Below are 21713 nucleotides of genomic sequence, written 5' to 3'. Positions count from 1 at the left end.
GAAGTCAAACTTACTATAGATGGAAGATTATGATTGTCTCATTTCAACATCAAATGGAAAGCTCGCTACAATAGATTTATGGCACATTACGTTTAATTTCTCAATCATCAGGACAAGAACGATAGATGGTGAACATTTCTTAGCCAACTTTATACAAGAAATACAAAAATAAAAATTTAAAGAGACTGAATAGCAATATTTTGATATTGAAAAAATAAATTTAAAAAAATTCTGGTTTAGTGTTGGTTAATAAACCATAGATTATTGCCAATTTAATTATTACACTTTTGAAGTCGATTCCATCTTAGATGGTAGACGCAAAGATGATGTTTGTTTTTTTTCAATAAAGGAAGTCTTCAGTCTCACTGCATAGTCAACAAGCCTATATGAAAGCTTAGGGTCGTTTATTCCATACCAGAACACAGTCCATTTACTGTTACTCCAACTACCTTCAGAACGTTTAAAATACCTGAAATAAGATGGTGTGATGATGATAAGCTCCCTAATATTGACCAATGGTGTTGCTTCAAGTATGAAGTACAAAGATTATAGATTCTATATTCAGCTCCTATCCTGCGATAACTTACGATAAACGTCAATGATGCTAGATTATGTTTTAAATTAGAGACCTCATTTATAAGTATTTGATAAAAAGTAAATTTACTTTCATTTATTTATTTGACCAAAAAAAACAATAAAAACAGGTCATAAAAAGTAAATGGTTCTGTTCTACTAAAAAGTTTGTGAGATAAAAACACTGAAATGTTAATATTATATTTGTGGCTATTTTAACACACACCTTGTAGTGCTTAAGGACATTGGCTCCTTAAGTCCCTAAGTGAAGGCCTTATTTATCAAACCTGTTCTTTTTATCTTACTGAACAAACTAAATTGTTTGAAATTTTTTTTTAAATATTTGCTTAGTTTATGTAAAAAAACTAAAATCATTAATGTTAAAATAAAGTTTTTAAGACTTAATTTTGCTTTAAAAAATTGGAATATTTGACCACTGGTACAAAAGAGATTTTTAAAAATGATTCTTACCACGGATTGATCTTGTTGGAATGTTGTGACCGCCAAAACAGGTTCTTAAATTTGCCTCGTATTACGTCCCACAGCATATCACTAGTGCCTTCTCCCTAAATAATACAAAAACAACTTTTTAGAATATTAAAAATTAATTTCATTCAAAAACCTACAGAAATAATATGTTTTTGTTTTGTTTCAGCAAATACCCCAGTACATAAATTGCCAATGATTTAAATTCAGTTGGTGGGTGTTGCAGAAAAATATTTAATCAAATTGTTGAATGATACCTGTGATTGTGTACTAATGACAAACTTATCCAAGTATGGAACACTGGTGCCGGCCTCATTTGTTATTATAGCTGCTGCGCTGTAACTTTCCGAAATGTAAATTGTGTCAAGTCGGTCCGATATCTCTCGAAAGTACTCTTCTTTCAAAGGTCGCCCAAAAGCTCTAACAATGCAAATATCACCAAATAAAAAGATTGTTCACTATGATCAACATTTTTATATATCTATGAAGTATTAAATAATGAATTTATAATACAAAAGTAGTGGAGCTGTAGCTTGGTGGTTAACATGCTTGCCTTCTAATCCCAATGTCCATTGTTCAATCCTGACCTAGTGCCAGGTTGTAACTAACAACTCCTTTAACTCCACTCCTAAGCCTCAAATGAGACTTAGTTTATAAGCATGATAAATTATAAAATATTTTATCCATCCTGTGATTCCTTGTTAAAAAATCTATAAACTGGTAGATGGAAAGGGCTGAACCAGTGTGGATAGGAACACATAGAGTTAAGTACAAATTAATACCTTGACATTAAATCAATTAATCGATTAATGTTAACATCGTTTAGGCTCGTTAATTCATGTATCGGCTCCATATTCTTAAACAGTGTACCAGAGCCTAGAGGAAACAACAATTTTAACAATAATTAATTAACAATCAAGTCATTTTCTTTTTATTAATCACTCTCAAAATCAAACTTTTCTACATCGTTTCAAAGCTGTGAAAAGAATAAAAGTCCCAGAGGTCCTGAAATGTAGAATTTCTATTAGAAAACAGACATTTTGGGTCTTTCCAATGGTGTCTAAGGACAATAGTCTATTATACAAAGTTTATTCATTTTCTTAACACATCTAAAAATAGTAATAATTACCATGTCTAGTAAACAACTCAGTTAGAAGTGTGGTGGCGGATGTGATGACCACGCTTGATGTGCTCGGTAAGTGTTCCAACAAATCTTTCATATATTCTACTTTACGTTCAGTTGCATCAGTGTACCATATCTCATTTGAAATTTTCTCAAGATCACCAGGAATTAAGATCTCACCAATCACCTGAGGAGAATCAAATATATGTATATATAAAACAATATAATTTAATTTAATCTCACTATCCTTGAAATTTATATTATGTGACTATTTAACATGTAATTTACTTTCCAAATTCTAAACAAAGTAATGAAAAAAACCTAATGTTGTACAGCCCACTATCCCAATATGGACACCTTCTGGTATTCTGGATGTGTAAAAAAAATTGTGGGAACTTTTGGACTTAGAAATGTCTGGAAAAGTATCCGGTCAACTGTATGTATTTTATTGGAGTTTTTTACTGAAATTTAAATATAGTTGGGCCTTAGATCCACCCCTTGTCTACGAGTACATGCTCTCCTGGATAAGTAACACTCAGCACCTTTACCGAAGGCTTATACTTGGTTTAGAAAACATGGGTTACTTTCAACTCAAAAACCAAACAAACACATTTCATATCTCAGTGTGTAGTTGATGACTGTACTTACCTCTCCTTTCTCATTTGTAATACCACCATGATCATTGAGAAATAAAACTTTCATCGGCTGCAATGCCTTGGCTAGCTCAGCAGTAGCTTGATGGACATCAACACTGACCAGTTGCGAGCTGGACGTTTCACCAATTGAACTTATTACTGGCATATGACCACACCTAAACAATACATAACATAATGAATTGAAAATATATAAACCAAAAGAGTATGTAAAATGTATTAAGCTCTGTCTACACTATCAAACTAGATTGACAAAAAAAGTATGATGTGCATAAATATGGCAGTGATATGCCCAAACTTAGTAGTGCTATGACATCATCATGTCCATATATGGGCACATCACATTTTTTTGTCTCATAAAATTTGATTAGATTAGATTGATCAGACAGAGCATTAAACTTGATATGATTGGTATGGTATAAAAAAAACGTGTGTTACTGTGAAAGAGAATGTGAAACCACATAGGATTGGTCAAGTTCAAAATTTAATAAGCCTAGAAATCTTTGGATGAAGATATGTAGCTAAATATAAAGTGTTAAATTCTAAGAAGATTTTCAATATTTAGGACCATTATTATAAAATATCGTTTTTAATCACTCTTCCCAGAAGTCCAGCGTTGGAGGCCTCATGCCTCTGTTGATGTTACAGTACAGATATGTTTACATTTATTATTAACACTGTAATAGTGTGTAATAATTTAACAATTAATACACTACAAATATATATTAATTTTTGTTTAGATGGCATTTTAAAATTTTTTAACTGCTGCTAAGCTTTTCTAAAGCATACCTAATTTTAGCTAATATTGACACATATCAATTTTGGTTTTTTTTATATATTCTATTTATTTAATTTTTTTTTTCATTTCATTTATTTATTCGACCAAAACACAGATACAGAACAGAACAGAAACAGAGCACAATGGTCAGGGGCAACTAAAGCAAAACAATTACTATAACTCAAAGAGCCAGTTGCTTCTTAAAAAACATCGAAATATTTTTTGTATTTCGATGTTTTTTAAGGGGCAACTGACTCTTTGAGTTATAGTAATTATAGTAATCATTTCTTTTAGTTTTACTGTATATCCAAAGGCAAATTATCATATAAAAATCGCAATGCTATGGGTATCATTAGTAGCTGGATCTCAATACAGAAATAATAAGCACTGAAAAAATGGCAATGCTGTGGGTATCATCTGTGGCTGAATCTCAATGGAGAGCAAATAGCTAAATCATTAAACTATAAAGTAAAACAGTAAGAAAGAAATGTCAAGCTTCGGAGAACTATATTCCTTCATAAGAGCTAATGAGATTACTTTATAAGGCAGAAAGGAGCTTTTTCGGAGTGGAATTTGTACACTCTTATATTTTTGTAATAGTGTTACAGAATTATCCTATAAATTAAGGGGCACAATAAAGGTCAACAATATTTATGATTGCTGTTTATTCACAGAAATGTAATGACTATTTATTTAAATTTTATATTTTATAAACTTTATCCTTTCATTTCCATTTCAATTTATTTTAGTTTGACCTTTGGATTTCAGTTATATTATTAGAATTAGTTCACCTTCACAATAATTGTTACACTTGGTGAGGCTTATAGTGTGTTGATTAGTATTAAATCTATCTATTATAAAATAGTCTATACACAGAGCAGTTAAACACTTAATAGTTAAATATATAAAAAAATTGTTGAATAAACAAAGTACAGTAATTGTGTATGAATCTTGACCTTTTTGAATTGAGTGGGTTCAACCTATTGAGATACAGCTGCAGTACTAGAAGCTATGTGTATCTGCAATTAACTTATAATTGACTCTATCACCCACTAACATACTGTACCAACTACTATTATTACTAAAGTAATATTAAAAACTAGCACTGACAGTGGCGGATCCAGGATTTTGAAATAGGGGGTGGGGGCTAGGGTCTAAAAATTGCAAATTTTAGATGCCGAAGCCTACAGTGATCTTTTGCATTACAATCTGCAAAGTTTAGGGGATTCCCCCTTGAATTCGCATATGATTGAGACACATCAACATTTAATGTGTGTAGATTGTTTGTGTATGTAAATACCTTATTTGTCACTCTCATAACATAATATAAAAACTTCATTAACAAAAATTACAAAAAAGACCAAAATAAATCAGCTTTCGCTATTCAAGTTTTGACCTTTAACGTAAAATGCATTAATCATTAACACAATTGATTGTAAAGTTAAATTAAATGTGTTACACATTTGTTGTTAATTGTTATTTAGTGAGAGATTTACTCTGTTGTACATTGAGAACACACAAGTAATACTCAAACCCAAAACCTCTAGATCACTAGCCTAGCATTCATACCTACAGACCACAGAGTTTGTGCTGATGGCTAGAGGTTAGATTTGACCAAGCTTTAATGGATGATACAGGCGAAATTGAATGTTAAATTAAATGTTTAAATTAATAAATTTAAATACTTTCTCACCCTAAGCACCATTGTAATGGATCTGTGTTGACATTTATGACCTTTCCCATCATGCTACTTCCAGGCGTTGCTTCGGCTTTCAGGACATTGCTCCCTGGAAATAACGGGTGAGCTGGCGTTCCGCTTGCCTGTAGAAAATTCACCATAGTCATTGTCTCTTGGTTAACCCGACGTCGACTTGCCTAAGAAAACAGATTTTCCAAAGAAATATAAGATGTGGGTTGGGTATTAATCTTTTTAACCTTAAAATTTATTGAGTTGGGGGTGGTAATCATTTTAATGTGGATTTTATTGACATTTTAGAGGGTCCCTGAAGAATTCCGCACTTCCCCACCCCCAGCTGAAAGGATTAGCCTCTATAAATAAAGTTGAAATAAATAATAAAAAAAAAATTAAAATAAATATTTTGTTTTATTATGATTATACTGTAATTTATATAATACAGAAAGAAAATCAAACTAAAATGAGTTCCAACATGTCTGCTTATGTATTACGACATGGTCCTATGTAATATCAAATGAAAATACCAAAACAAAATATAATTTAAGATACTGAAAGTAAAGAGGAAGACATGCTAATATTAATCAACGCAATGGCTGTCACCTGAAATCAAATCTAACTTCAGTTTAATTTACTGTTGTTAGTGTAATTAACATTCAGAGTCCAACACTTGCTGTCTTTACTGATTTACTCTCAGTCCTCATGAATATTCATGTTAAACAACTTGATCTATATAAAAGCATTATTTCATCAGAAAAATCATCAACTCTTGAAATATTATATTAATACTTTGATGTACAAATTGCCACTTGAACTTGCCTGTACTATTATGCAAGTACTGTTTAACGTATTCTAATGCAAATTAATTGTAGACACCTTATGGTATTATGTTTGGAACAAACTGATGGTTTGAAATGTCAGTGGATGTATTACGTGTCTCACATAACATGGCAAATATTTTCTAATGCCGTACTACATCCTATCTAAGCATTAACTGTTTAAGAGACTCTGTTATAAACCCAGCTCATCATAGAGCATAAACTCTCCTATGAAATTCAGAGTAATTATTATTTTCATCCATGTTGATGATATAGGCTACTGTAGTAATAATACAGTAATCCACTACTTGCTGACCCTCAGATCATGCATCTCTCTCAAATGTGGTGGGCTTATACCAGAGTCGGTATAATACCCACCACTTGACCCAGTTATATACCCGTCGATATAAATACTTTTTTTTTTATGATTTGCTGTAAACTTTAATGTTTTGTAAACTTGACCACAAAATATCCAATTATTATAGTATATTAGTACTTTATATTGTCATAGTTGAACAAGACATTAATTGTCTATTATGGCTGCTGGACTATATTGGTTTAACCAGGGAAGAGTGAAATTACAAATTGTAATATCACTCTTCCCTGGTTTACCATACCAAGTCAGGCAAAGCATCTGAATAAATCTTATATAATGGACGATATTCTCAAGGTCCTGGTTATGAAAGTTGGCAAAATAAGGAGTTTGGACTTCACTGCATTTTAACAATGGATTTAGCAAAGCATTGTGTTTGAATACCTTTAAATCGTGGGTGGCATTACAATCGGTTATATAGCAGGGTAATTATGTGATGACCAAAGGGGTAAAAAAAAGGAAAAAAGAAGCTAAAAAAGGGTGTTTGTGTCTTGAAATTGAACAAATTTTCAAAGTCAGTTTTTACAATCTATTGTAAGGTCATCACAAATTGTACATATTACTACTGTATATAAATCATTGGGAGTACTGTTCAGTAATAAACCGTGTACATAGTACTGTAGACAGCTACAAGAACTAACAATTATTTTTAATTTTTATTTTTTAATTATTAATAAATGTCAAAATTATTCTATTGCAGTTACTGCAGTAACTCATAGAGGTTAATTTCTTTATGAGATGATATGTGTTTGTTTTAACATGGAAGTTTATGAGGCGCAGTCACTGCAATACAGTGATGTATGCTTACCTAATAAAAAGCTTGCTAAAAAATTGACATAAAGCAAGTTATGCATAAATTAAATATAGTTATTTACAGTAGAATAATTTTAATATGGTCCCTTAGGTCAAATATAAAAATGTTCCATAAAATCTATCAAAAAACATAAATTTCAATTATGCATGAATTGTGTTTTAATCACCTGTAATTCATCTGAAGTGGGTTGATTATTTGCTGGAAACGTGGCACCATGCACAATTAATGAAATCATGTCATTTCGAAAAAGAAAAGAAAGATTGGAACTTAATGCTTCCAGCTGAAATAAAAACAGAAAAATAAACTTCATATTCAGTACTAAGGTCATTCTAGTAATCTCATTATAACTATTAGTATCATCAGTAATACAATGAGGATTTATATTGCCATTAAATATTCAGGGACTCTACTGTATCTATAACTTTAGCCCAAATAAAAAATATTTTTTTTATGAGGAGTTTTACTATTTAGTTCATCTAAAACTGATATTATCGTTTTCATGTTTTGGTATATTATTTAAATATCACCAAACTTTTTGATGGTAAATTGAATGTTTTATTTGGTTAACTTTTTTTAAACAATCAATTTCTTCAAGAAAATAAAACCCAACAAATAATAAAAAAAGGTATGAGCCTCTAAAATTTGATAACAGAGGTGAAACAATTGTTTTATTTGGCCTTAACCTTATTTTAATGTAGCCTACTATAAGCTACTATGATTAGGGATCAAATAGAGTACACATTACTCATATCAATATAGTAACTCCATCTGCTTAAAAAAAAAGTGAATATAAAAAAGAGAGAAGGAAAACAATTGAAAAGAGTGATTCTTAAATTAAAAAAAAGAAAATATCTTGCCATCTTAGGTTGTTGAAATATATCTTGATGAACGTGTACAACAGCGAATATTTTAGCACGCATTTGATCGATGTTTTGAAATTGTTTGAGCCAATATCTTGCCTCTTTTGGATCTGTCCCAATCTAAAGAAACAAAAACACTTACATTTCCATTTACCAATATTACAATACTTAAACAGGGAGAAAATAAGAAAATGATCAAAAAAGGTAGGTCATAAAAATAAAAGAAATCAGATAGGATCGGCCAGAGTGACAGTTCTAAGTGTATCCCTTTCTGTAAACTAATTTCTGTTAATAAAGTTCAATGTAATGTGATATGTGAAAGCTGTTCATGTAGACAACTGTAAGTAATGGAATTCTTTTAATTATTAATATATACAAATGGTCAATGGCTGGGTTTTTAAAATATTTTTTTTTTATTTGTATTACCAAGTTCAGTAATAATCAGTATTAAATTTATAAAGGCAACAAATTTCATACAGTACATACCTCTTCTAAAAAACGTCTCAGATCGTGGTTTACATTTGAAGTATACTTTCCCTGACTCAGGTGGGGCAGTGTTTGTAAATAGTCACTTTTCCATCGTAGCCAGTGTAAAATAAAACCTCGAGATTTTGGCTGAATTAACACAGTTTTTTCCTTAACTGCTTGAAAACCAAGGAGAGGCTTACATATATAATTCCTGACATTACTGGTTGTAGCTAATGCAGACTTGCGTCGTAAACATCTACACACCCTCACTGTTGCTAATATTTGTGACATTCTTTTAAATATGGTTAAATATTCATGGCTTTATTAATTTTCCACCAACAGGCAATGCATTCGGCGATGCCAAAAGCTTGACTTGCGAAGAGCTAATAATTGCATCAGCGGTTTTGGTTGTAAAAACAATCAAAATCAAAATTAAAAGATTTCTGAAAATGAATTATTCATATTAATATTATTCATTATTGTATTTTATTTTTATGGATTGATTGTAAATGTTCTGAAACTATCTAGGCTATCTAGCTAGCTAGTAGACCTAGGCTAGGCCTACAAGAAGCAGGATGCCTCTGAGCCTGAGTATAGTATAGGTAGGCCTAGATCAAACATAGCCTAGGCAACCGGCTAAAACCCATCTAGCCTAGTAGGCCTAGTTAGTAGTAGGCCTAGGCCTATTAGTAGACTGGGGCCTTACCATACTAAATAATGGTCATTTAGTAGAATTACCGGCATATTCTAGGCCTAGCTTTTAAGTTTTAATAATTATCTTTTAACAATTTTGTAGGTCTATGTGCCCAATTCTAATTTAGGCATAGGCCTAGATGTGACAACAACGTTACATTAACTTTAACAACTTACTTCTCTAGGCCTAACATAGACCACCTCCTCTCTCCCCGTCAGCAGCTTCTTTTGACGACGAAGAAGACTTACTTTATTAAACCATGTTGCATCATAATCTTCTCTGTCGGCGGCGGTTGTTGATCGATCATCGAATATCAATCGAATTTTAAAAAACTTCAAGAGGGCAGCAAACTCATTTTTAGCTTCTCTTCTTCTTTATTTTCGATCGCACAAACAATACTTATGGACACATAGACGGTCTGTAGTATTAGTTTCATGAAAAACTAAATTATAGTTATAACCGTACCCAACAAGGCTTCTATTAGCTAACAATCGTATTATTATGGATAACTTTTTTTCTCGTGGGTTACTATACCCTAGTAATATAAAAATGACTGAGCACCTCCGGAAAAATTCATTCATTGTGGAACTGATAAACTTAAAAATAATCACTATTCTATATTTATTATTATCATTATTGTAAATAATCACAGTATTTATCTTATAATTATTATTTTTTTCGTAAACATTACTGTACTACACGGTATTATGGTTATCATTATTATGACTAAAAAATGATTATGATTGATTGAATAAAGTTCACATACTATAAAAACTGTTGTTTACTATATTTGTGACATGAGGATCGAAAAAATTAAACACAACAAATTTTAAATTACAGTAATGTGATATTAGTTAAGGTATAAATCATAAATAATGCATGACCCTAATTATTTTCTATGATAAAAAAATACAAAATAGCATACGTGCCATACAATTTATAAGTTGTCCTTGCTATTTAAAGTACTCGGTTTGTGGTTTATATATGTTAATTGTTAAATTGTAAAAAAGACTTATTGTATTGTTAGGTCTACAGTAGTACTCTTTAAAAATGAATAAAAAGAGCAGTATTATTTTGGTTTTTTTTTGTAATGTAGTTAAAACTTAAAATTTGTTAATCCATGCTGCGCTAAAAAAAACCCATTGAAGGTCGCTAAAGCAGCTGATCTGTAGGCTCATCTCCTTAAAAACCACTGGGGACGTACAGTTAGAACACATTCTTTAGTCTACTGTATAATGCATGCCGCCTCAAGAGGAAAGAGGCTTATGTGGAGTGTCTTTTGCAGTTTGGATCTTCATTAAATATTAGGCCTACTATTATTTTAAATGTCTCGCAATAAAGAACATATAATATTGATTCCGGGCTTTAAAATAGGCTGTAGGTCAGGCAATTTTCATTTTCACAGTATTTCCTGTCACTGAATGAAGTCGGAATAGTATTTACCTTGTAGACATTCAGTTGTAATGTGGAAAGTAAATTGTATAAGACCATGTGCCCTCCCCACATAAATTTTCCAAAAATTCTTAATTTTAGACCCACTACTATCTCGAAATCCTTGATCCACAATGAGCAGTGTCGTCAAAATGTTCACTCCTCCAGAGTGTATAGCAGCCTAGCTTGCTGGCCTTGACTTTTAATTTCGTTATCTTTTTTTCTGTAGGCCTATTATTTTGCGGTAATGTGTGCTACATAAATATGCACAACAAAAACAAAACAAAAAACCCGCGTAAAAGTTATGTAAAACGCGCGAAAATGTTTTCCCACCGTTATAACGGTTTCCGACAATGGCCACGAAAATCACATTAAATACGTGATTATGGCTAATCACCAATTTAGATGAATTGGTCAAGTTAAGAGCGTTAGACCTTTTAAGTTTATAAATTGAAAATCGGACATTAAACTAAATCACTAATCCTGCGACTCTTGTTCATTGTAAACTTTAAGTTAACGTTCCCACACATTCCTGATTAACCATAAGACAATACAACAACAGATACCTTTATACTATGTAACAAAAAGATAGCCAGTGCAATGATTCAATGACTCGACTTCAGATTTAACGTTAATACGGATTAAATCTTACCTTTTTTGCTTCAAGTTTGCTGCATTGTTATCGCATTTTAATCCAAATCTGATTCCGTCTCTAAACGCGGGAAAACCTGTCAGCTCCATGCTTAATTTAAAAAGAGAAACATAAAATCAGTACCATAAATGATATCATTTGAATTCCAGATATAAATTGGCACATTCAATATTCTGTGAAGCTAATTATTTATATGCCTCTTATATTAAATTACTGTTTTAAAAAGAGAGTTGGACAATAGGCCTCTTGGCATACATAGATGGACATTAACCTGTCTGTAATTCATCCAAAATAACTGAGGCCTCTGATTTTAGAATTTTGTATAACGCTAAATGGAAATGTAGTGTAGGCATAATACTAAACACTAATTTTCTATTTCCTTCATTATTGTATAAATATTGAATTGCTTGTTTTGATAGTCATAAAATCAAGGATGTACTAATTTAGGCCTATAAAAGCTCTTTTTCTATATTATCATGCTCTTATTGCCGATCCGACCTGTCCGTCTATTACGTAACCCATGCATATTATAGACAATTCCCTTTTACGGTAATCAGCAAGCAAATTACTGTATTAATTCATGGGATTGACTTTTTGGTTCAGAGATTTATTTCCATTAAGCCCCTTAAACGTTAAATCTAATCCCTCGAGTCTAGTTGCTGTTGAGTTTTATAGAAGCTCACTACATGAATCTTTATAAATTTCGACAGAGAACTACCACCGGAAGCTCCCATAGAAATAGTAGTAGGCCTACTACATTACAGTAAGTTAAGAAATTGTAGTAAGAACTTCATATATTGTAATGAAAGAACATTGACCCAAGCATTCGATGTCAAATCAATTCTGAATATTTCATTTTCATTTTGATTTCATTTGATTTCATCAAATTAATTCTGAATATAGGCACATGCGCATCAATTTTCATATGTCTATTAATAGCCCGGCTTAGAATTGACAGAACTGTCCTAATCATTCACGTACAAAATGTAACAATGAACATCTTGACGAGACACATCAATATTGAAATATTGATTGGATTGGATCGAGTACAGTACTTGTAACTTTCGTAGTATATTGAAGGTCAGGTCAGCGAACTTTAGTTACATGTACCATGGATTAATGGATTCATTAATACATGCATGTAGGCCTACTTATTGTTGCTTGTTTTAATGGGTTGCTATGAAATCATGTATATTCATATGGATATATTACTATATAAATCATAAATTTAATTTTACACGGGTAGCATGCATAGGCCTACTGGAAATGAGCCAAATAAGATCAAGGTTGGACCCAATCAATAAGCGAGAAAACTGATTCTACGCTTACAACCGATACCGAAGGTTACACTTTGTGTTTGACCTTAACAACACAGTTTCAATGTTATTCATTGAGTCCGGGTTCAAATCAATAAACGTGAATGCAATTGGTATCACATTTCTTGTCGATATATTCAGTACTTGGTAACTTGGCATTGGCAACAGCCTATTCATCATGTGATCGTGACACAACCGTCACGTACCCATCACGGGAGAAAATAATCGGGTTGCTCTCTCGGTGGCTCTTCGCCTGTATTCTACCAAATACGGTTTCTTCATCCGTAATTAAATGAGAAAGATTGCATTTATTTATTTCAAGTTGATAAAAATATGCCATATAAAATAAGTGAGATAAAAAAAGGCCAAAAAGAAAAAAATAAGAGTCATATCGTCATATGGTATTATACTGTGAAAATGACATTTTGAAAAGAAAACAAGATAGCGCCCTCTAGTATATCGTCTGCACGTTTGTGGTCTGTAGGCCTACTAACCAAACCATGGTGTCTACCAATTTTAATTCGTAAAATGTTAGTCTGTTTACATGGGATTTCTAAGAAAAACATGCACTTATGTATATTATCTGTCTTCGCAGATGTACAATCAACCAATCAAAATCAACTTATAGGCCTTCAATCAAATTAAAAGTGCAAAAAAGAATGTAGAAATAAGCTTGAGAAAAAAACAAGTGTAATACTAAAAGAAGAAGCTACACGAATGGAGATATTGCATTCTTCTTTCCAAGACAATTGGTTTTTAAATGATTTATACAGATTTTTGTTTTGGTCAATAGTTTGTTTATTTGATTACAATTTGATTGGTCAATTTATAGTGATTGTGCAATTTCGGTAACTAATAATACTAATATAAAAGCAAAATTCAATATGTTTAATGAATAAATTTAAGATTGAAACATTATGACCATGGTACCTCATTTTGGAGTTTGTTTTAGTAGCACATGTGCCTAGCTATATCAAACCATGGCGATAGCAGCTCCACAAACTTATTGGTTGAAAGATAATTCGTTTGATTTGATATTGAAGTTATTTTCGGATCGCCCACTAAATAAACTGAATAGGTACCATACCAAATATTGACAATTAATTGTAGTTTATCTTTAAATTACTTTGATTTTGAAATTTAAATTATTTTAATCTTGTCTGGGCACGTTCCTGACTTTGTGGTTAGATGCATGTCTAGACTAGAAATGAATTTATATAAAACGCCCTCTATCGTCTACGTGAGTAAATAAAAACAATGAATGCACACAAACAGATGTTGGGATTACGTCGAACGCGTCCTTTTTAATTTACAACTGTGGACAAAATCACACGGCTAACATCCACCCCCTTAAGCTCCGCCCAGACAATTGCATCAACAACCAATCGCATCGCTGGAAAACGTTGTTGTTGTAGAAGACAATACAGACTATATAATACAGTGGTAATTCAAGGCTAGTTGAGTGTATTTTACGTTTGGTACGTACAAACCAAGCTTCATTTGTATACCAACAAGCACTAGAGTTAGTTAAACGATTTAAAGATGACTGTTGACGTCCATAAAATAAGAGTGTGTGGTTCTAGGCCAGGACGAGTAGCAAAGTCGAGAGTTGCAAGGAATTTATTTGGCACGACGAGCGAAGATCATGCAGCTACAGACGCTTGGTTGAAGAATGAGCTAAAGCAATCGTGCTTAGAAGATCGCAAGAAACTCGAATCTTTAGGACTAGATCCCGATACCGAAATGCCAGTAAATAACTCTACAAGTCGTTGGGAATGGAGTTTGTTAGACGGAAAATCCTGTTCAAACATGTATCGAACACGGGAAATTATAACTAAATTTGTTACGTTATCAACAAACTCACCGGATTCGACAGAAAACAATGGATTAGATAACGAAACAATGCAATGTAGTAGTACTGTAACTTCACCGATTGCTACACAGCACGAAGAAGAACCGTCCAGTTCATCACAAACACCAAAGCAATATAAACAGACAACAATTACAGGTAAGAATCGGCTACAAGCTGGTAATTTAATTTAAAAATGTACCTCTAATTCAAATTCTCTTTCAGGGTTCTGCTTTTTCGAATCTACATTATGCTTTAATACAGATTTTTGTTTTCATTCTGTACTAGATGTTCTAAAAATGAAAAAATACTAGTGTGTTTCAACTCGAATAAGTTGTTGATGATAAAGTAAAACAATGTGTAGTTTATAAGACGAGTCTGGATATCTATTAGTTAGGCCTACTCCTGGAATTAAGTTACTGTAAAGGCACATTTAGAGATAAATACACAAAGAAAGATCAATCATAAACAGAGTAAACTCGTTTCTAGAAAAAGGAGTAAATTAAAGCTGCAAACTTTACATCCATGTTATCACATTACGATATAAAAGAAAACTGAGCCTCTGACTGAGGATTATTTCATAAAGATTGAAGCATGGCCAAATTTGCGTACCACCCGAAGTTGTAGCAATAAAACTGCACATTACCAGAAGAAATCATTCCAAAGTTGAGCCCAGAGAAGGACCAATCAAACACTTTAAAAGTCATCCCTCGAAATCGGGCGTTGATGCTATTATCGTGTCTAAACTTGCCCAGATTTTCTAGGGTTTTTTTAGCTACCCTGGGCTGGGTTCGGTATTGATTTCGATATACACTTTCATATTATTATGTACTGTAGAAGGAACTTTATCTATAATTGAAAAGTCAGATACATAAGATAGTTTAGTTACACAGTATTTGATGCACGCGAATATTGAATAGGCTCTACTTATTTGACAAACAAGTAAAGCTTTAGGTTTCAAATCAAGGTCACCTTGTATTTGCTTTTATTTGTTCTTTTTTCGCAGTCCCAATTTTCCGGTTCCAATATGATTGATTAATGTATCATATTATAAAAATAGTCTGTTTAATCTGCACGATAAAATACCCTGGGTTTAGTGTACTTTTAATGCTGGCCTGCTATCTACTGTAAATTCTATTTTTGTGTTTCCAATGTTGGGTACCTGTAACATTGCGAGATGTAAGATCTATCTCCCCGAAAAACGAATCAAAATTGTTTTGGAGGGCTGCCGGCAGTTTTTATGATTAAATTACTTCATTGTGAATTTGAGATAGTTTTACAATTTTTATGATCATTACCGTTTTACGTTAAGATAATAATGAATGATAAAAGACAAATTTATTCAACTAATTGTGAGTTACATTGGAATAGCAATTAATGGTGTAATTCAGTGGGAAGCCAATTATTTGAGAATATTGGGCACTTTGTTAAGGAAAAAATAGTGCATATGGCAGTACCAGCATAGGTTGCTGTGAAGGGTCACTATCGCTTGTGAAGGAACACGAGTTAATTAAAAATGGCCGTGGGGATTGGTGGAGGTAGGACTCATTAATCAACGCTCACCTTCGGTTGCCATCGGGAGCCTTCTCCTGGGAAACATCTGCTGGCACTTTGGTGCCCAATGGCTTGACAAGCGCCACGTGCCAGCCGTAAAAGAATAACACATCATCATCAGAATATAGTTGACTGTAAACAAAGCAGAAGTTGGAGTAAATTTCATGCATATTTAGCTTTCCTTTGTAGAGAAAACTCTACTGAATATTGATTGATGATAGAGTGTAGATCTCTTTTCTATTGAATCGAGTGTAATCCTTCAAATTGGAGTACATTGAATAAATAATACCCTTTTTATTCTGTCAATACGGCACCTGATTTTAAGAACAAAGAATTAAATCGCTTTGTTGGAACATTTTCTAATTTCCAGTAGTAACTTGTCGGTTAGTATTCGATAAATTCGTCATAGGATTTCCTGATCAGTTGTTAATTTACCTAAATATATTATTTCCTTCGATTCTAAAAACGGAACAGGAAGAAATGGAATCCTAAAATATAATTAATAGATTGGAATAATAAAGAAGGAATTGGTTGTTTTTGTTTGATTAATCTAATCTAACTTATTTCTCCATGATTTATTGAAGAGTACAGTAATGCTGTAAAGATTTATCTTCAGATAAATATTGGTATTGCGAACAATCTTAAACGATGGGTTGGCCCTTTTTCGGAGTTTGTCTTTCAGCATATAAATACATTCAAATATTTTCAGAAATTGAAATATATTTTCAGATAATTGACAAGATTTATTTTCTAATTTGCAGATTTATTGCTCTTTCGGAGTTTGTCTTTAGCATAAATACATTCAAATATTTTCAGAATTTTTTTTAGATAATTAACAAGATTTATTTTCTGCTTTTCAGATTTCTTGCCAAAACGCAGATTAGTATTCAGACCAAGGCAAAAACTATATGAAAGATCAATGTCACGTTCGTCGACAACGAAACAACAATCGCATACAAACACCAAGAGTGCTTAACTATAAAGGTATGTACTTTACATTAAAGAAATTAAAAAGTTTGATGTTATTTACATGCGGAAAAGCTACATGTTTGCATTACAGCAGGGCTATCATATAATAAATAAAGTAAAACATGACTTGTTGAGCAATATCAGTGATCTTTACTCTCCTGATATGTACAGTTTTAATAAATGAAAAGTCATATTGATTCTGAACAGTACATCTAGACCTTGTTGTTTCGATTTGCAGTTTCAATATGGCAATTTAAAAATCACTCTTTATCATGTTTCGTGCAACACGTAATCACATAGATTAGAAGTAAATCCAAAAATGATTTATGGCACAAACTAACCTTTGCGACTTATAAATGATTTATGACAGTCATATAACAGCATTCTATTTTTATATTTATAATGCCGCTTACGTAGTTTGTTAATTTTCTAAGATTGTTATTTAACCTTTTAACTGAATAGTAAGCAAGCTAATAATCCATAACGCGCGTCGTAATATAAGTCTGCACATAAATATATATATATATATATATAAATAGAAATGAGGAAATGAACAATATAATAAAACGGATTCTTATATTTTGCTATGTTGAGTTTAACATTTTATTAAAACGTTTAATAAATGAACATTTCAAAAGCTGCCGATTTTAACAAAAAGCATCAATCCCTTTTGATTGTCCTATTTTCTCTCAAAACCAGCTGATTGTCAAAATGATTACCTATCGAGGGGTATACAATACACTCGCAATTTGACAAGAGTTGTTTTTGTTTGTACCTTTGCATAGCAAGAAATCGCTGAAGCATGATCAACGCACAATCACAATACCATTGAAGATGATGATTTCAGATCGCGACTGTCCACGAAATAACACCATCCGTGTTTGTTATTTCTGTAAATTCTTCTTACCGTTAGAACAAAGGATTGCATTCTTTCTGGACGCGTCCTGGTCGCGTTGTCTTCCAACTAGACGAACTTCACTTGGGAACATCTCCCGATTGCAATCGACTATAATCAAAACTATTGTTTGTTTAGCATCGTTGTTTTCAGAACTGACGATTGTTTTTTTTTGTATGAATTACAAAAATAGTTATATTTGTTGTCTTCCAATTTAAATAGTCTTGGTTCATCACATCTCGCAATGCAGTGTTTAATAAATAAATTCTCTTTATTTGGGAATTTTTCTTTTTGAATTCACATAACTGACTATCAATCAAAAAACATTGACTCGAGAAAAAATAACGTCACGTCAGTATTGTAACGGAATATTTATAGCAAATCTCGTTCGTAAATTGTAATTTCTTAACGCTGCTGTGATTGACGGGCTGGTAATTTATTTGGAGATGCTTGTCGTGGCGTTTTCGCGTGTGTTTCAAGACCACAAGCTGCGTTACCTACCCTCTAACTTCACGTGTTATTAAACAGACGTGATCGTAAGCTACTTTTTGTTGTGGCTCAGTCCAGTTTTTCCCCGCGAATTGCGGGTAGTTTATTGAAAAACAACACTATAATATATCACAATATTCTTGTTTATTACAGTATCTCCCGATAATTCTTAATAAACTATACTGTAATTAATAGTTACTGACTGTCAAATGTTGTGGTGGACGATAACGCGTCAAACAAAACGTTCCAAACGCGTTGAGTAGTAAACTTGCTTCATTAACCAAATAAGGTAATGGTACGTTCCAATCCGCATTTCGGCGGCGATGATAAATGTACTGTTTATATGTCCAGTTTAATTGACAAAGAATAATCACATACGATTGTGTATTTGATAAATTGATAATGTTAAAAAAAAGATGATTCAAAACCGGTTGCTGTATTCGTGTAATTACTGGGTCAACATTACTAAATTATTTCTACCTCACGGACTCTCTGCGTGTCAGTAGGGAAGCGTGGCATTACCTAATTTAGTAATGATAGAGAAAAGCGTCTTCCCCTCTGCTACGGACCACTTGGAACAGAGGGGAACACGTCAGCCAATCAAAATGAATACGGCTTAATTTATATAGGCCTACGAAGAGATGCTTCGTTTTATGTTTTCTCAACAATCGTTTGAATGTACAGTGATGACGTCATTAAATGAAAAACTGCAATTTTGTCACGTTGGGTAACTTGATAAAACGAGACCTGGATTTGTAAAGAATCAAAACAACAAGTACCTGTATTGCTCGTTTCAAAGGCGTGTCGAAAAGTTCGCGTTTGTTATTATTCGGGATAAATCTGTCTTCGTGTTAAATGGTTGAATTCACTTGAAAATATTTGCATACAATGGGTTATAGCGATGTTGTATACCTACCTATGTAATTTAGCGTTATCTTGCGGTTATACCACCTTTTCAATCAACTCTTCTCATTTAAAGATCGTATTTCTACTTTTGCACCTGTTATTTTTATCGTGGACAATTGCATAATTAAAAGATTGTTATTAAAAATCGTTTTATTTATCTTTGCAGGTCAGGAGGGTACGGTACAGCACATCGATAAGTATCCCGAGGGGCTCAGAAGACCCAGGCGTTGCCGTATCAGTTGCTGGAGAACTGCCAAAAAGGTCTACCAATGTGCTGGCACGATGACAGACACGAAACATCACGCTATATTTAACCACAAAATAGTATTGTAACTTTTACATAAGAGCATTCTTCCCGCCAAGTCTGGCTCTGGTTTTCCCGCCAAAAGAGGCTAAACCAGGAGAAGTTGGCTTATACTGTAAAGTTATATTATAACTCAAATCTATGTTTAAGTGTTTTAGTAACACATTCATTGTAAATACTGTACGTATAAAGTTTAATTTATTTATTCATAAAGTTATAAAGAAGTCACGGAAAGGTCGATTAAAAAATAAAATTGTTTTCTACGATAGTTACAGAGGAAAGATCGCCCATTAATATATTTTGCAATATCACATTATCGTAACCATTACAGTACTTAAGACGTATCCACGCATACCTAGTACTTCATGATAAGTATACAGTTGTTGAAAAATTTCCTTTAAAAAGTATTAATCTGTAGATGTAAGTTCTATTATAATAGGCCTACTGTTAAGCTCTGTCTACACATTAAATTGTATGTGGCAAAAAAATGTGACGTGGCCATCAACACAATGATGTCGTATTACTACCGACTTTTTTGTCAAACAGTTTGATAGTGTGGACAGAGCTTTACGTTCGAAGTTGAGAGGGAATTTCTGAAATCTTACAGATTTTCCATTCTTTTACAACATATTTCTATGTATCCGAATCGAACAATATTGTTGACAAATTGTGTTATTGACCCTACGCTGTAAATACAACGTTGTAAATGTGCTAAGTAATCTGTATTATTTAAGTCAGTTTCTGAGTTGTTTAAGGATAATGGTCATCGTAATAAGGATTCCAAAATGTTATTAGTGCTCAGTACTCGCCTACTTGGCAACTATAGAAACAAAAATCATGGAATAAATAATTACATTATGCTAATAACGGCTTGATTGTTCATGCTAGTGCAATAAGATAACATAAGCACATTTGATGATAATATCATGTTAGTGTATCCTACATTGGATTGGCTAATATGTACGTGTGTATGCTTGTCTTAAGTAAACAAAATATAATAATTATATTATCCTTATTTATTACTGAAAAATAATCTACTGTATATTGAAAAAAAAAGTAAATAAAATTACATGATGAATTGAAGTTTATCTTGTATTGTATTTTATAGCGAACCATATACAATGTATAACGAAAGAAGAAATGGACAATTAAATCGAACAGCATAGGAATCAAAGAAATCATTTGACTTGAAAAACGACGGACTTATTGACAAATATACGACAGCTTATTAATATTACAGCAGGAACAACATTGCTACGAAAGTATAGCTATGACGTATACAACACGTGAGAAGTATATTATATAAAAAGTATCAATCATTAAACAAATATCTATAAGCAAATACTGTAAAAATGTATAGGCCTACTCTTATATTTTATCCAATATGTACGCGTTGAATAATAAAGGAACAGAAGTATATGACAGACGTCAGTCATTTCCTCCGGCCATGAATATTGTACCTGACACAAAAACAATAGGCTATAGTTAGATACCTTTACACCACTTAATGCCACGAGGAAATGTTTACGTACTATTTTGAACTATATTTCCTCATGTCATCTGATTCTTAAATAAGATCAACTTGAAGGAAGCTAAAATGCAAACAATACAAGGATAGAAAAAGAATAATTCGAATAAAAAAGGCGACAAAAAAACTAAAATAATATTTATTTATTTATTTAGTAAATAATGAATAAAAACCCAAAGAACGAACGAAAACCACCGAGAAAGCACCAACATCGGACGGGTTATTCTTTCTCAGTGTCTGTGGATGTCTAGGAAACTCAGATCTCAGATATATCTGAGTTTTCTAGATCTAGAAAACTCAGCTGTATCTGTATTATGAGGTTTATTTTAGATCATCAATATAATGATTGCAGGCTTTTCAGTTTCACAAACTAAAAAGAAGATACCTGTATTAATTTAGTCTTTTGTCTCACCGACTTCAGGTTGTGTGTTTTGAATAGAGAAAATTATGAGAGAAAACTTATTTTGTGAACAATAACAACTTAAAA

At 32.4% G+C, this 21713-nt stretch overlaps 2 protein-coding genes across 2 annotated transcripts; one reads left to right on the top strand and one right to left on the bottom strand.

The window, feature by feature from the left end:
• Positions 1-131: 131 nt before the first annotated feature.
• LOC144840368 (N-acetylglutamate synthase, mitochondrial-like) lies at positions 132-9631 on the bottom strand. Its single transcript, XM_078696165.1, has 11 exons — positions 9510-9631; positions 8658-9082; positions 8169-8291; positions 7478-7591; positions 5307-5488; positions 2831-2993; positions 2189-2369; positions 1842-1935; positions 1317-1479; positions 1045-1139; positions 132-469 (listed from the first exon to the last, which is right to left on the bottom strand). Exons 2-11 carry the CDS (start codon positions 8928-8930, stop codon positions 280-282), a joined length of 1578 nt encoding a protein of 525 aa, XP_078552291.1. The 5' UTR covers positions 8931-9082; positions 9510-9631; the 3' UTR covers positions 132-279.
• Positions 9632-14131: 4500 nt separating this feature from the next.
• LOC144840360 (uncharacterized) lies at positions 14132-20776 on the top strand. Its single transcript, XM_078696153.1, has 3 exons — positions 14132-14740; positions 16996-17119; positions 19561-20776. Exons 1-2 carry the CDS (start codon positions 14275-14277, stop codon positions 17109-17111), a joined length of 582 nt encoding a protein of 193 aa, XP_078552279.1. The 5' UTR covers positions 14132-14274; the 3' UTR covers positions 17112-17119; positions 19561-20776.
• The last annotated feature ends 937 nt before the right edge of the window (positions 20777-21713 follow it).

The sequence above is a fragment of the Antedon bifida genome, chromosome 1 (assembly GCF_963402885.1).
Source record: "Antedon bifida chromosome 1, ecAntBifi1.1, whole genome shotgun sequence".
Lineage (NCBI taxonomy): Eukaryota > Metazoa > Echinodermata > Crinoidea > Comatulida > Antedonidae > Antedon > Antedon bifida.
This window is presented reverse-complemented; position numbering and strand designations above follow the sequence as displayed.

Excerpts from the sequence above, each read along its gene's own strand:
- LOC144840368 (XM_078696165.1), bottom strand. The coding sequence starts at position 8,930 with ATGTCACAAATATTAGCAACAGTGAGGGTGTGTAGATGTTTACGACGC. Across the intron at positions 7,592-8,168 it reads TATTTCAACAACCTAAGATG|CTGGAAGCATTAAGTTCCAA; the intron begins GCAAGATATTTT and ends TTTTTATTTCAG. Across the intron at positions 2,370-2,830 it reads TTACAAATGAGAAAGGAGAG|GTGATTGGTGAGATCTTAAT; the intron begins GTAAGTACAGTC and ends GATTCTCCTCAG.
- LOC144840360 (XM_078696153.1), top strand. The coding sequence starts at position 14,275 with ATGACTGTTGACGTCCATAAAATAAGAGTGTGTGGTTCTAGGCCAGGA. Across the intron at positions 14,741-16,995 it reads TAAACAGACAACAATTACAG|ATTTCTTGCCAAAACGCAGA; the intron begins GTAAGAATCGGC and ends TCTGCTTTTCAG.